At 38.3% G+C, this 13,017-nt stretch overlaps 1 protein-coding gene across 2 annotated transcripts in view; it reads right to left on the reverse strand.

Annotated features, from left to right (window-relative positions):
• LOC122815653 (protein artemis-like) overlaps positions 1–13,017 on the reverse strand; it is a 934,783-nt gene that overhangs the window by 5,332 nt on the left and 916,434 nt on the right. For both annotated transcript variants that reach the window (XM_044088335.1, XM_044088334.1), the window contains exon 12: positions 2,939–3,027. In XM_044088335.1, the coding sequence (XP_043944270.1) occupies positions 2,939–3,027 (89 nt within the window). The remainder of the gene's footprint in view (positions 1–2,938; positions 3,028–13,017) is intronic.

Here is a 13,017-nt window from a genome sequence, read left to right on the forward strand (position 1 = left end):
ATAAGAAAAAACCGAGGTATGGTGAAATGTGGTGCCTGTAAATGGTGTCATAAAATTAAGACAGGTTCTATTTTTAAAATCAGAGACATCGCATATAGAATTAGATACACATACAATTGTAAAAGTAAAGCGATTGTGTATCTTGCCCAGTGCAACCAATGCACAGCATTTTATATAGGCAAAACCGAGAGGATGTTTACTTGTAGGTTGTATGAGCATGATTATGCCATCAAAAAAAGCATTAAACATAATGCTTTAGCCAAGCATATAAAATAATTTCCTTCTCATTCTTTCGGTTTTGCCATTATAGATCATGTTACTATTAGTGATAGGTCTGCTTGGCCAGTTTTATTAGAATTGAAAGAATTAAGATGGCAAATATTGACACAATCTGATACATGGCCAGGTCTCAATGAGAGAACATCTATCACTCTAGTATTGAAACTTAAAGCGTTGCACAGGGGAAAAATACATTAATATATTAATATTAATATTCAGAATTATGCTTTACAAGTTTGCAATGTTTGATGCACATGCTTATATAAATTTTTTTAAAAAATTAGATTTTTAATACATTTTATATACATTTTTCAGAATATTATTATTAGAATTTTGTTAAATGAATTTTTGTGCTCTTTTTAATGAATTTTGTAAAAACATCCAGTTATTTTGGTAACCAACCAGTAGATGGTGCATTACTGATAACCAATATGTGAAAAGGAAATGACATCATTAGATTGTTCATCAGCTGACAATTTGAAATTATATAAGGAAATGACATCATTGCTGCTGTTTGTCTGAAGAAGTTTGACACAGATCAAACGAAAAGCGCTTCACAGTTTATTTGATTTGAGCTTTTGTCTTCAATAAAATATCTTTTTGGCTTCTGCATCGTGGTTTGGTGGCTACTCCTGGATATTTTCTTCAGTTTGTTATCGTTTATTTTCCAATACCTACAAACATGCCTGAGCAGAGCCTGAGGGGCATGCACCACAGTCATGCATTTACTATCCTGGGTTCTACTTAAGTTCATTTAGTTAATATCAGTGATTTGTGTCACGCACCGACTCCAGATGGCACATATTACGACACTCATTACACAGTACATTACTTTCTTAGCTTGCTGTTCTGTCAAAATTCCTCATACCTCTTGCTGCTTGACTTGGTTGTTTACTAATTTTGCACAGAACTATTGCTAATTTAAGCAGATGTTCATAGATGCTGATCTTCAGAAACAGTTCACTTACCTTAATTTGTACATACTGTATTGCCTCAAGCAATCTGCTTGCATATACAAAATGGCGTAAAACCCTTCATTTGAATGCACTGATTTGCCTTTTAAGTGACTACATGTATGTAACACCATTGCTTTACTCACAACACAACATCTTGCCTCCAGAATCAGGAGCAAATGCAGAAATAATCAGGGACATTTTTTAATCAATCATATTTTTCCTGAAACTGTCAGTTTTAGAAGGAATTAAGAGAAATCAGAGCAAAAATATGTATTCTTTTACCTCAGCAAAATGTTGAGCCAAAATCAGTGTAATCCCCGAACATCGGGGACAGTTGAGAGGAGTAGCTGTATTGTCTTTACATTTCTAAATTTTAATGTCCAATTTGTTATTTAAAAGGTGCATTTCGGGCCTGTTCGCAATTGTTTTTTTTGGGTTAGTCTCAATAACAAATGTCAGTTTTATTGATTATGTGAGCATGATCACTTAAAATTGCTGTTGCTTAATGGCACTTTATTCTTTGTTAAGCAGTTGTAAAACATGTTTAGCAGTTTTCCGCAAAAAACTAGAATCTATAGCAACATATTTAAGGCAAGTAAGTGTCTGAAGTGCAAACTGTCACACATCATAACTTTTTGTATTGATAAATGATGTGTTTAAATATAAGACTGCTGTACTAGGATTATCTAACATTCTTTCCTATTAACTGAGGAATAAAGTAGTATAGTTTGAGTAAAGATTACTTTAGTGTGTTTGTGTGTATATGAAGAAATTTGTGCAATTATCTCTATTTCGTTTGAGAAGGTTAAAGCTTTTATTTTGTGTGGATGCATAGAGGTGTGTGTAATCTGTAGCAGTACGCACTTGTATGCATTATTCCCTCCATACCAGTGAATTATTTCCACAGTTATCCACAGAAGACACTGACCATACCTCTCAATCTCTCAGAGCAAGAAATCTGGACAAAGCCAAAAATACTGGTGAGACAAAGGCCCTACAATAGGGACAGACTTCAAATATTGCTCCTGTTTTGCATCATATATTTTCTGAGGACTATTACGTCTGAAATTCAAATCTCTGCCATGATTTATTATTTAGTGACTTCAATCATGTTGGCATCCCATAATTCCACTGGAATGGGTGGGGCTACATGATTATGTATGCAACTTTTATGTTAATCAGCATCCCAATCTTCGGCCAGTTTTTTCATGGGCCTTTGCCCAGATTTTTATGTTTCCAGGTTGAGAGGTATGGTTTATGCAGACTAACCACTGACTACTAACCAATAAAGAACAGAAATGCAGATAAATCAGAAAAATCTCAGAGCAAAATAGTCTAAAAGGTTAGAAAGACCCAAAAGCTTGACCTATCTGCTATAAACTTGAAGAAACACCACACACTGTGCTGAGCCTTGGAAGCCACATCTGGCTTAAACAAGCAGCAAACAAGACTTGAGGAACTGTCAGAGCAGAGGGGGTTATGGGTGGGAGGAGGAGCCTAAACCTTGAATCCCAAAATCTGAATGTTGCTGACTTTAAATTCATTCGGATACGATATATTCAACAAGTTAGATGGACAGAAAAGTCAACATCGGATCAAAGAAAAACATAGCAGTAGTAATGTGTTTATGTCACAAACATGGAGCAAAGTTTATACGCAATAAAAAAACTTCACTTTACCAAAAAATAATTTCATCTACTTACGCTTTCTTGACAGCTTCAATATCTTTGCCCAAGGGTACTACATTAGGGTATGCATTTACAGGTTGTAGATGAGTGAGAAAATCCTTTATCTAAATGATAATGGTACAAGTTAGTCATTCACTTTTATCTAGCTTGCAAATTGCTGATCAGAAGAGGTGAAACAAGTCAAGACTTATTTCTTGCAGATATTTTGCTTGATATATATGGAGAAATTAACAATTCTAGGCAGTAAACTCAAGCAGGTAAAAAAGTTAATTTAACCAATGCTGACCAAGACAATATACAACATTAAAAAGAAAGTTAGTCTTTAAATAATTACATACTTGGTATGTCAGGCATGACAAAACATTCCTAAAACAAGATTGCTGTCAACCCAATTTCTACCACTTATGAGACAGCAAAGTAAAACTCCTGTTATATTATCATACAAGAAAAGACGACACACATTTAGTAAAACTGCTTTTTCTAATGCAAGTAAAGAAAATGCTTGTTTTGCTAGGTCTGTTTTACTCTGCACACTTAGATGTTTGGCAACATTTACCACAGTTTACATTACTGTCTGAAGGTAATGTGAAAAGATTGTTCAGAACTTAACCTGATGCTCTAATGTTATGGTGGCAAATTGTTTTGATATGCAAGTACTACATCTTCTTTGCGGATCTCCCTAGAAAGCCCCTTTATTAGGTATATAACTGGAAATATCTTTCCTAAATCCTCCTCCATGGCTCTACAAATGTTTTTATGAATCCATGTTCATGTGGAATTCTCCCATGGCCCATGCTAGTGTCCTTGCACCTAGTTAGGCGATCTGAGTACCCTAATCATTTTCAGTCCTCAGCTCCCTAAACTAGACACCATATGTGATGAAAAAACTGCATTAATACGAACATTATAAACTTTGAATATTTCACTTACATGAAAACTCTGTAGAATCAGGTGCAGAATGAAGGCAACGTTAGGAAAGAAACACTGCAGAGTAGTATGCATATGGCAGATACTTAGTCATTCACTTTAGGATGAGCTTTGTGGTAGTATACACTTGAGAAAATATCTCCTGAAAAAAACTGCTCTTGAAATTAAGATCCATGTTTATGTTGGTTAGTGAATGGATACCAAAGTGGCAGCCACGCAGATGATTCAAAAGATTCCTGAAACTAGCAATAGAAAACTAGAGTTGTTCAAGAACTTATAACAGCAGATGTCCTACTGAACACTGCTGGACTATTCCAATACTACTGGGATATCACACCAAGGTAACCTGAAATCCTGCCAGGGACCCAAAGCCAAAAAAAACCTTCCATAAGGCCATACACATGTCCCAAGCTGACAGGCATAAAATTGCATAACTGGATGTATGAGCATAAGATCCTCAGACTATCTAAGCCAGGAGACCTGGAGACACCTGAGGAAAAGAACTAGCAAAAGAATTAAGGTTAGCTAAAAGTAGGAAGCATGGAGATATTCACCCCCCGGTTCACAAGAATCCTTGAAATAAACATGAGGAAGGAGGGTGGAAAGTAATACTGCAACAGTGATCAATAGTACATCTACTGCTATGGCAAGTTTTACACAATTGTACTATGCCCTTCCTTAGATCATTATTGCAGTATTCCAGTACTAATGGGTGATTCCTAAAGCTCAATTAGAAAATGTGAATGGGCCACAAAAAGGGGAGCTATGGATAGCGCAGACCTAGTAAAAAGTTCTAGCTCTAGATAAAGCAGCTACCTTGTAGTGTTTTGTGAAAGTGTGAAGAGATGACAGAGTGGCTGCCTCTAAAATAGCTCTGGAATGAATTCCTTTGTAAAAGACTGCAGAGGAAGAAACCACTCTAGTGCTATGGGCCTTAACCAGAGCGGTAAGGACTTAACATGATGGAAATAACAAAAGGATATGAACTTATTAATCCAGTGTGGCAATTGTTTGCTTGGAGGTAGAATTACTCAACTTGGTTTCTGGTAAAGAAACAAACACCTGGCCCATCTTCCTGATGTCTTTAGTCTTGTCCAAACTGACTCGAAATTGCCTGTGCACATCTAAGGTTTACAGAAGTCTTTCACCCTTGTTTTGAGGGTTTGGAAAGAAAGTAGGTAGATTAGATCTTTAAATCTCATACTCTGAGCTGGCTGCTGAGCATTCCCTGGCTTCTAACTTAGTATTTAAAATTTGTGCATACTACTTTTACCTACTTTTTCTATTTCCGGCTGTGCCCTGCTGGACTTCAAAGCCCAATTTTATTCACCTGCCTTCCCCTGTTTGTATATCTCTTCACCTGGGTAACTAAAGTACTCCCCTGGATTGAAAGCCAAGATTAACTAAGATTGTATGTCAAATAATGTTACATCTTCTTCTACATATATATGTTAGTGTTGTGATACTTGCTAGGTGTCCAATCTAAACCGCCACATCAGCCAGCAGCCATACCCCCCCCCCCGCTTGCTTTCTTGTACTTCGTATCCTCTTTCCCCAAGTCATCCTAGCCTTTCTAGTATTTCTAACTCCTTCAAGCCTTTCTCTTCTGAATTTTTTTCTTTTTTTCTTCCAACCTTCTACTGTGGTCTCCACTCAGTGTAATTACAGGTTTCGACCACTAGATGGCTGTCTTCACCCACTTCTAATTTCACTTACTTCACTACTTTCCACTTAACTATAAACTATTTACTCTTATTTCACTCTTACTGCACTACTTTCCACTTACTATAGTCTATTAACCACAGTATCTAGCCCTATATAGCCCTTACTCTCCCTTTAGCCTCTCAATTTTCCTTTCCTTACACTCACAACCACTGCCTTTTTACTTGCCTTCCCTTGGTCTTACCTTCTACTACACGGATTGTTTTTCTCCCTATTACCTTCCTTTGGGTCCTTACCCTGATAGATAGCAAGTGCAGGCTAGGTAGAGTATCTCCCTCCTAGTAATTGGGCCGGAGTCCTGTCTGCTAACCACCAGCATGTGTTGTCTTCCAACCTAGTCTTGATGAAGTTTTATAGTCACCCTTGCGCTTACAAATGGCAGTAGCGTGTTATAGTACTCCGGTGCAGCCTTCAGTCTCAATTCAGTTGCAGGATTGCCTTTCTGTTAAAAAGAAAAATAAATATATGTTTTTGCTGAGGTTTTACAGTCACCTTTGCACTTACAAACGGCAGTATCGTGTTATAGTACTCAGGTGCAGCTTTTAGTCTCTATTTAGTCGCAGGATTGCCAATCTGCTAAAAAGAAAAAGAAATATATGACCTTGCTGAGGTTTTACAGTCACCTTTGTGCTTACAAACAGCAGTAGCGTGTCATGGAACTCCGGTGCAGCTTTTTAGTCTCAATTTAGTCGCAGGATTGCCACTCTGTTAAAAAGAAAATGAAATAACCTATTGGTCTTATCTACAAACCCAAATCTAAACTAGAAGTTTATAGGTACCAGTTACCTTTTCCATACACACTGAAACAGAGTCATGTATTTCATGCGCTTCCCCTTAGATACAGTATTGTAAGTCTATTTGTGATGTGTTTATTCTAATGGGACACATGCTCGTGTTTTTTGTATTGTGCCTAGTCTCGATGGAATTTTGCCTGATGCTGTAATAGAGCTAAATGTTTTTACTGTTCATTGAACTCTGGCTACAAAGTTTTGCTTCTAGCTGCTGAAATAGAGTTGAATGTTTTTACAGTTCACTGAACTCTGGCTACAATGTTTTGACTAACTGCTGCATTTTTAGTTAATAAGCTTTATTCTAGCTTACGTTATTTTTTTTTAAATTGCTTTGTCCTAGCTGCAATGTTTACATATAGCTGCTATCTAGTTCTAAAGAATTAAAAAAACAAATAGACGAAAGTTCAAGTGCTTGTGCCTAGTTTCAGAAGATACTACACCTGATGCTGATATTTTTATGTTATTGAACAAGCTAATGTGTTTCTGTTCTTAATTTTACTGAATAACTAACTTCTCTCCTGTTATATACCTAGTAGCCATTATAACTTTCTTCTCCCTTAATTTTTTTCTCCAGTTGTGCATACTTTTACCTACTTTTTCTACTTCCAGCTGTGACTGCTGGACTTCAAAGACCAACTTTATTCAGCTACCTTACCCTGCTTGTGCATCTCCTCACCTGGGTAACCAAAGTACTCCCTTGGATTGAAAGCAAAGATAAACTAAGATTGTATGTCAAATAATGTTATATCTTCTTCTACACGTATATGTTAGTGTTGTGATTCTTGCTAGGTGGTGTCCAATCTAAACTGCCATATCAGCCAGCAGCCATACCCCCCCGCTTGCTTTCTTGTACTTCGTATCCTCTTTCCCTAAGTCATCCCAGCCTTTCTAATATTTCTAACTCCTTCAGGCCTTTCCCTTTTGAATTTTTTTCTTCTTCCAACCTTCTACTGTGGTCTCCACTCAGTGTAATTACAGGTTTTGACCACTAGATGGCTGTCTTCACCCACTTCTAATTTCACCTACTTCACTACTTTCAACTTACTATAAACTATTTACTCTTATTTCACTCTTACTGCACTACTTTCCACTTACTATAGTCTATTAACCATAGTATCTAGCCCTCTTCATCTCTAGTCCTATACTAGCCCTTACTCTCCCTTTAGCCTCTCAATTTTCCTTTCCTTACACTCACAACCACTGCCTTTTTACTTACCTTCCCTTGGTCTTACCTTCTACTATACTGATTGTTTTTCTCCGTATTACCTTCCTTTGGGTCTGCCCCGTTCCGTTCAGCCTGTGGGCTCACTCCGCTCCCCTACCCCCAAATTCCCACCCACCCCCCAGTGGTCCTAGCCATATAGGTCTGTAGCCACACCCCCTCCCATTTTTCATCCCATATCTTACCTCCTCGACTTAACAGCCCTAGCCCCAACCTCTACAATTCTTGAATTAAACTAATTACCTTTCTTGGTCTACTCCCTTACCTCTCCACACCATATCCTGTACTGATTATATTTTAAAGCATCTCTCTTACCACCAACTTTAGTTTACTTAAATGGACACTTCTTCCCTACTCAACTTCTTACAGCACTCTCTCCTTTTACTTACTACACTCCTTCCCGCAATATACTCTAACCACTTATCTACATATCCTAATGGCCCCAACACACAAGACTATATTCACAAACATACTAAACTACAACTCTTGCTTCTCTTACAATACCATACACACTAACCTTCTTTGAATATTTTTCTCTTCCTGAACACCGCCACACCTACCAGCAAACTCTACCATCTTCTTGCATTAACTCCCTCAACCACAGTAACATAACCTCCACCTCTATCGATATATAACCAAAATATCATAGAGCTACCCATGTTATTTACTTCCTTATCAAAAAAAAATCAAATAATTACTACAAAATCCTTAAGTTTGTACAATATCCTCAACAACACCCCCTATTAGATGGTGATATTCAGCCAAACCCTGGCCCCAATACTGATAATCCCAATAACCTATACAACCTAACATTGCCTGTTATCACTACCTTAACTAAACCATCTGGCTCCCTCCTGATAGCTCGCCTTAACATCCGTAGCATAAACAATAAAATTACCCACCTACATGCACTCTTAGATGTGCACTCATTCGATATTCTCTGTATTACAGAGACATGGCTAAAGCTCTCAACTCTGGACCAGGAGATTACCCCTCCTGGATAGAATATCCTGAGATGTGACCGTAAAATCAAAAAGGGTGGAGGTGTAGCCATTTTGTACAAATCTGAACTCCAAGTTTCACCTTTAAATGTGCTCCTACCATCGGATACCAATTCAGAAACCCTTACTGCCAAACTTCAAATCAACAACTCCAAATCTATCTAATTTGCACACATCTCCCCCTGGAAATAATATCAATACTCTTGAAAACTTAGTTACACCTCTACCCACCTACCTCAGGAGACCACTGTATTAGGTGACTAATACAGACTGGGCTACCTGTAGTTCCCCTAATCCTACTAATCACATAAATATTTATGAATTCTCACAAATTATAACCACTCCTACTAGAATCCATAAGCCAAGCAGTAAGGAAACCACCCTTGACTGGATCCTTATCAACAGCCATCTTGATACTTATAAACCAGGAACCCTTCCTGACGATATCAGTGACCATATGCTAACCTACATTATTAAACAGAGTCCATATCCCAACTACTAATAGTTTTAAAACCTCCTGTTCCAAAAATTTTTTAATCCAGAGAGCTTCCTAAATGAACTGAAAGCACGTGACTGGTCACCAATGTCTCATCTTCAACTTGAAGCAGTGACCTACTTTAACACTAAATTCCTTCAACTCCTATATTACCACGCCCCCTATTGCTCCCTGGAACCAAAGAACCAAAATTGCCCCCTGGCTCACAAAACAAACTAGGCAAAAGATCCTCCTCAGAAATAAAATCTGGGTCAAATGGAGTCTCTCCAAATGTCCATCAGATCACCTTTACTTTAAACAGTTAGGAAATGCCACCAAGAAAGATATTCTTAGAAACAAAAAAGACTATTACCTTCACCTCCAACAAACCATCAACAAAAAACACAAAAATTCTGGTCAGGCATAAACAAACGTCTTCAGCCAGGGCACTCAAACTCCTGCCCCTTCAGGATTCAACCATAATAACTCTAACCAAATTCCAGATGCCTTTAATAACTACTTTACTAAAGACATTCGAACCCTAGCCAATACTTTACCACCTATTACCACTTCCCCATTAAATACCACTAAGACTCCATCTCCAACCTTTCAAATACAACCTGTACCCTACATCCCTCATCTGCAACCTCCTTCAAAAACTAAAACCATGCACCCCTTCTGCTGACTGTCTGCCAGCTGAATACCTGCAAATTGCAGCTAAAGCCATTGCCTATCCCATCTCCATCCTTATAAATAGAACTTTTTTAGAAAGCAAAATCCCTTCCATATGGAAAGTATCCTACATCATCCCTCTACATAAAGGTGGGTCATCTACAGATCTCTCCAACTTTCGGCCTATTGCCTTACTCTCTCCAATAGCTAAGATAACGGAAAAATGCATACACAGACAACTACTTGACCACCTCCTCCAAAATAATCTACTTGCCAACTGCCAACATGGCTTTAGGCCATTCCATAGCACAACTGCCCTGCTATCCTTTTCTGACTCCATAAACAAAAATCATAACAATAACACTTTTTCCTCTGCACTATTTACTGACCTTTCAAAAGCCTTTGATATGGTGAATCATAACATGCTTATAGACATACTAAAAGCCCAATCACTTGATCCACAAGCATTACAATGGTTTAAATCCTATCTGGAAAACAGACAGCAAGCAGTACTTTGGTATAATAATCTTTCTACATCCCTCCCGGTGAACACTGGAGTACCCCAAGGCTCTATCTTAAGACCTCTACTCTTTTCATTGTTTATTAACGATTTTCACACCAAAATTCCTCAAGCCACCTGCATACAATATGCAGAGGACTCCACTTTAATTTGTTCAGCCAAGTCCATAACCTCTCTCCAGTCCCTCACCCAAACTGTATTTAACAGTGTTGAAAATTGGTTCATGCAACACTGCCTCCTCCTGAACCCCAAAAAAACAAAATTATTGCTCTTTGCTCCTACTTATAAGTCACCTCAACTGCACTTCACAATAACCTCTAACAATGCAACTAACATATCCCCAGACACTACAACCAGTCTACTAGGAGTAACAATTGATAACCTTAGCTATGATGACATTAATTCTACAATAAAGTCTGTCAACAAAAAACTAGGCACCATTTACAGAATCAAACCCTTCCTTACCCCTTCAGCCAGAATGACTATTGCCCAGACCCACCTTATCTCTACCATGTTCTATGCTTCTGCAATATATACCAATCTATCTAAAAACAACCTCACCAAACTTTCCACCTGTTATAATAATTTAGCCAATTTGCCACTGCACCCCCTTTAGAACTCACCACTGTCTCAACCTCAAACAACTGGGATGGCTAGAACTACAGAACCAACTACTTTGTCAACAACTTATCACCCAAAAGATCCTTTACCACCCTAATACCTCTATCCTCGCTAATCTGATTACACCCTACAAAAATCTTGCAACACTATGCTCAGCTAATAAGCTCATAGTTTCCACTATTAAATCAAAAAACAAAGCTGGGGACTCACCAGCTTCCTACTGAACTTTCCACCCTTGCTTCCACTCATATTTTCAAAAAACATCTTAAAGAACATCTTAAAACTCACTGGCTTTGTCCCTGCTCTAACCCTGACTGATATCTCATTCCCCTTCTTGCTCTCTCTATACTTCTCGACTCTACTATTCTATGCTGCCCATCTGTAATTAACAATTTCCTTCATAGTACTAAAAACAATTTATGCTTTTGCTCTCTGTATTTGATCTTAGCTTAAACTTACTAAATAAGAGTACAATTTTGTTCTGGCCAATGTACTGTAATTCACTTGACTATTACTATATATTGTATTCTTTGTCACTGCTGATGCTTGGAGCTTTTCTCCCCGGGCCTCTACTGAAAATGGACATATATCCAGTTAGACTAGCCCGGTCAACAAATGTAAAATAAAATAAATTAATAGTCTTGCAGAGAGTCAACTCATTAACAAATTCAGGCATGAAGGTGGATTAAGCCTAAGAGACTACAGTTCCTTATAGAAGACAAGAAAAGGAGAAGAAGCCATTAGGGCTTGAAGCTCAGAAACCCTTCTAGCATAAGTGATGGCAACTAGTACCTTGGTTTTCAAGTACATAACTTTAGAGATAAAGAAGCTGTTGGTTTAAAGGGTGTCTAAAGTAAGCTTTTCAAAGACAAAATTAAGGGCCCAAGATGGGGAAAGCCCTCCTAGGTGGTGTGATGTGGATATCCCAACCACTGCCAACCAAATATGCGAGGCCCCTGCACTGGCCCAGTAATCAAGCAGCCTCAATCCCCACCCACTGGCAACAGCTAGGGGACATACATACAGGTTTTTTTTTTAGCTTAGCATTGATATCCTCAGGGAGAGACTGGGAGCAAAACCATGCAAATTCTCTGATAACTGACCCAAGAGGCAGCCACCCAAGATGAAGTTTCCACTACATCATAAGTATATTTAATTGTATGTCTGCCACCTGAGCAACTTGACCTACCATAGAAATAGCCTGCTGCTTAGTTTTAGAAACTTTAAGATTAGTCAAAGTAGTTTGCAAGTCACCAGGTATAGACAACAGATATTTTGTCATTTGGGTTTGATAATTCAATGTCCTGAAGGCCAGAGTGGCTGAAGTTTAAACCACCTTTCCATATCTGTCCATGGTCCTACTTTCTCTGTCTGCAGGTAAATCATCAGCAGCATGTAAAATTTGAAACACTTGTCAGTGGAGACGTAAAACACAGAAGGGTCTGCCAAAAGATGCTTATTTAAGAATTTTTTATCCTTTTGCACTTTGTAAAACCTCTTGTGGGCCCATGCGCTGGGGATTAGGAGTGGTAGAAGTGGATGGAAATGCATCTATAAAGGCCTCCAAAACTGGAAGGACAGGTGCTGACATAAGGGCTCCTAGATCCAAAAACACTAATACCTCTTCTGCACAAAAGAAAGTTGCCTCTTCTGCTCTTTGAACAGCATATAGGAAGACAAGAAGTAGAAAGAGAGGAAGGAAGCTTGAGACAAAATGGCCTTGTATAGGTCATGTGAAAATTACATCCATTCCTTTTCTTGAAATGTCAGAGATAAACGTTCTTTGCTTTTTGTTTCTTTTTCTTAGGTGTGATGTCTACTTTTACAAAACGTGGCAGATCTGACTGCTGTCAGACCTCAATCAAGGATCCAGGCACCTCCTCCCAAAACAGGATTTGATGTATGCCCTCTAGTCCCTTGGAAATAATGAGCCTAGGATCCCCCTTTTCAACTGTATTGGTATGATCTATTGTATTGGACGTGTGAGAATCACATCATACAGGCCTCCACATCAGGATCATGTCAGTGGGAGTCGTAATCGGTGTACTGTGGGTTCCTTTAACACCTCAACAGTTTTGTATAGGTGCAATTGGTCAGATGATGGTTCAGTCCTAGGCCTTCTGAATTTTTATTTGGTGCGAGC

Source organism: Protopterus annectens, chromosome 11.part0, assembly GCF_019279795.1.
Source record: "Protopterus annectens isolate FY-2018-M chromosome 11.part0, PAN1.0, whole genome shotgun sequence".
Classification (NCBI taxonomy): Eukaryota; Metazoa; Chordata; order Ceratodontiformes; family Protopteridae; genus Protopterus; species Protopterus annectens.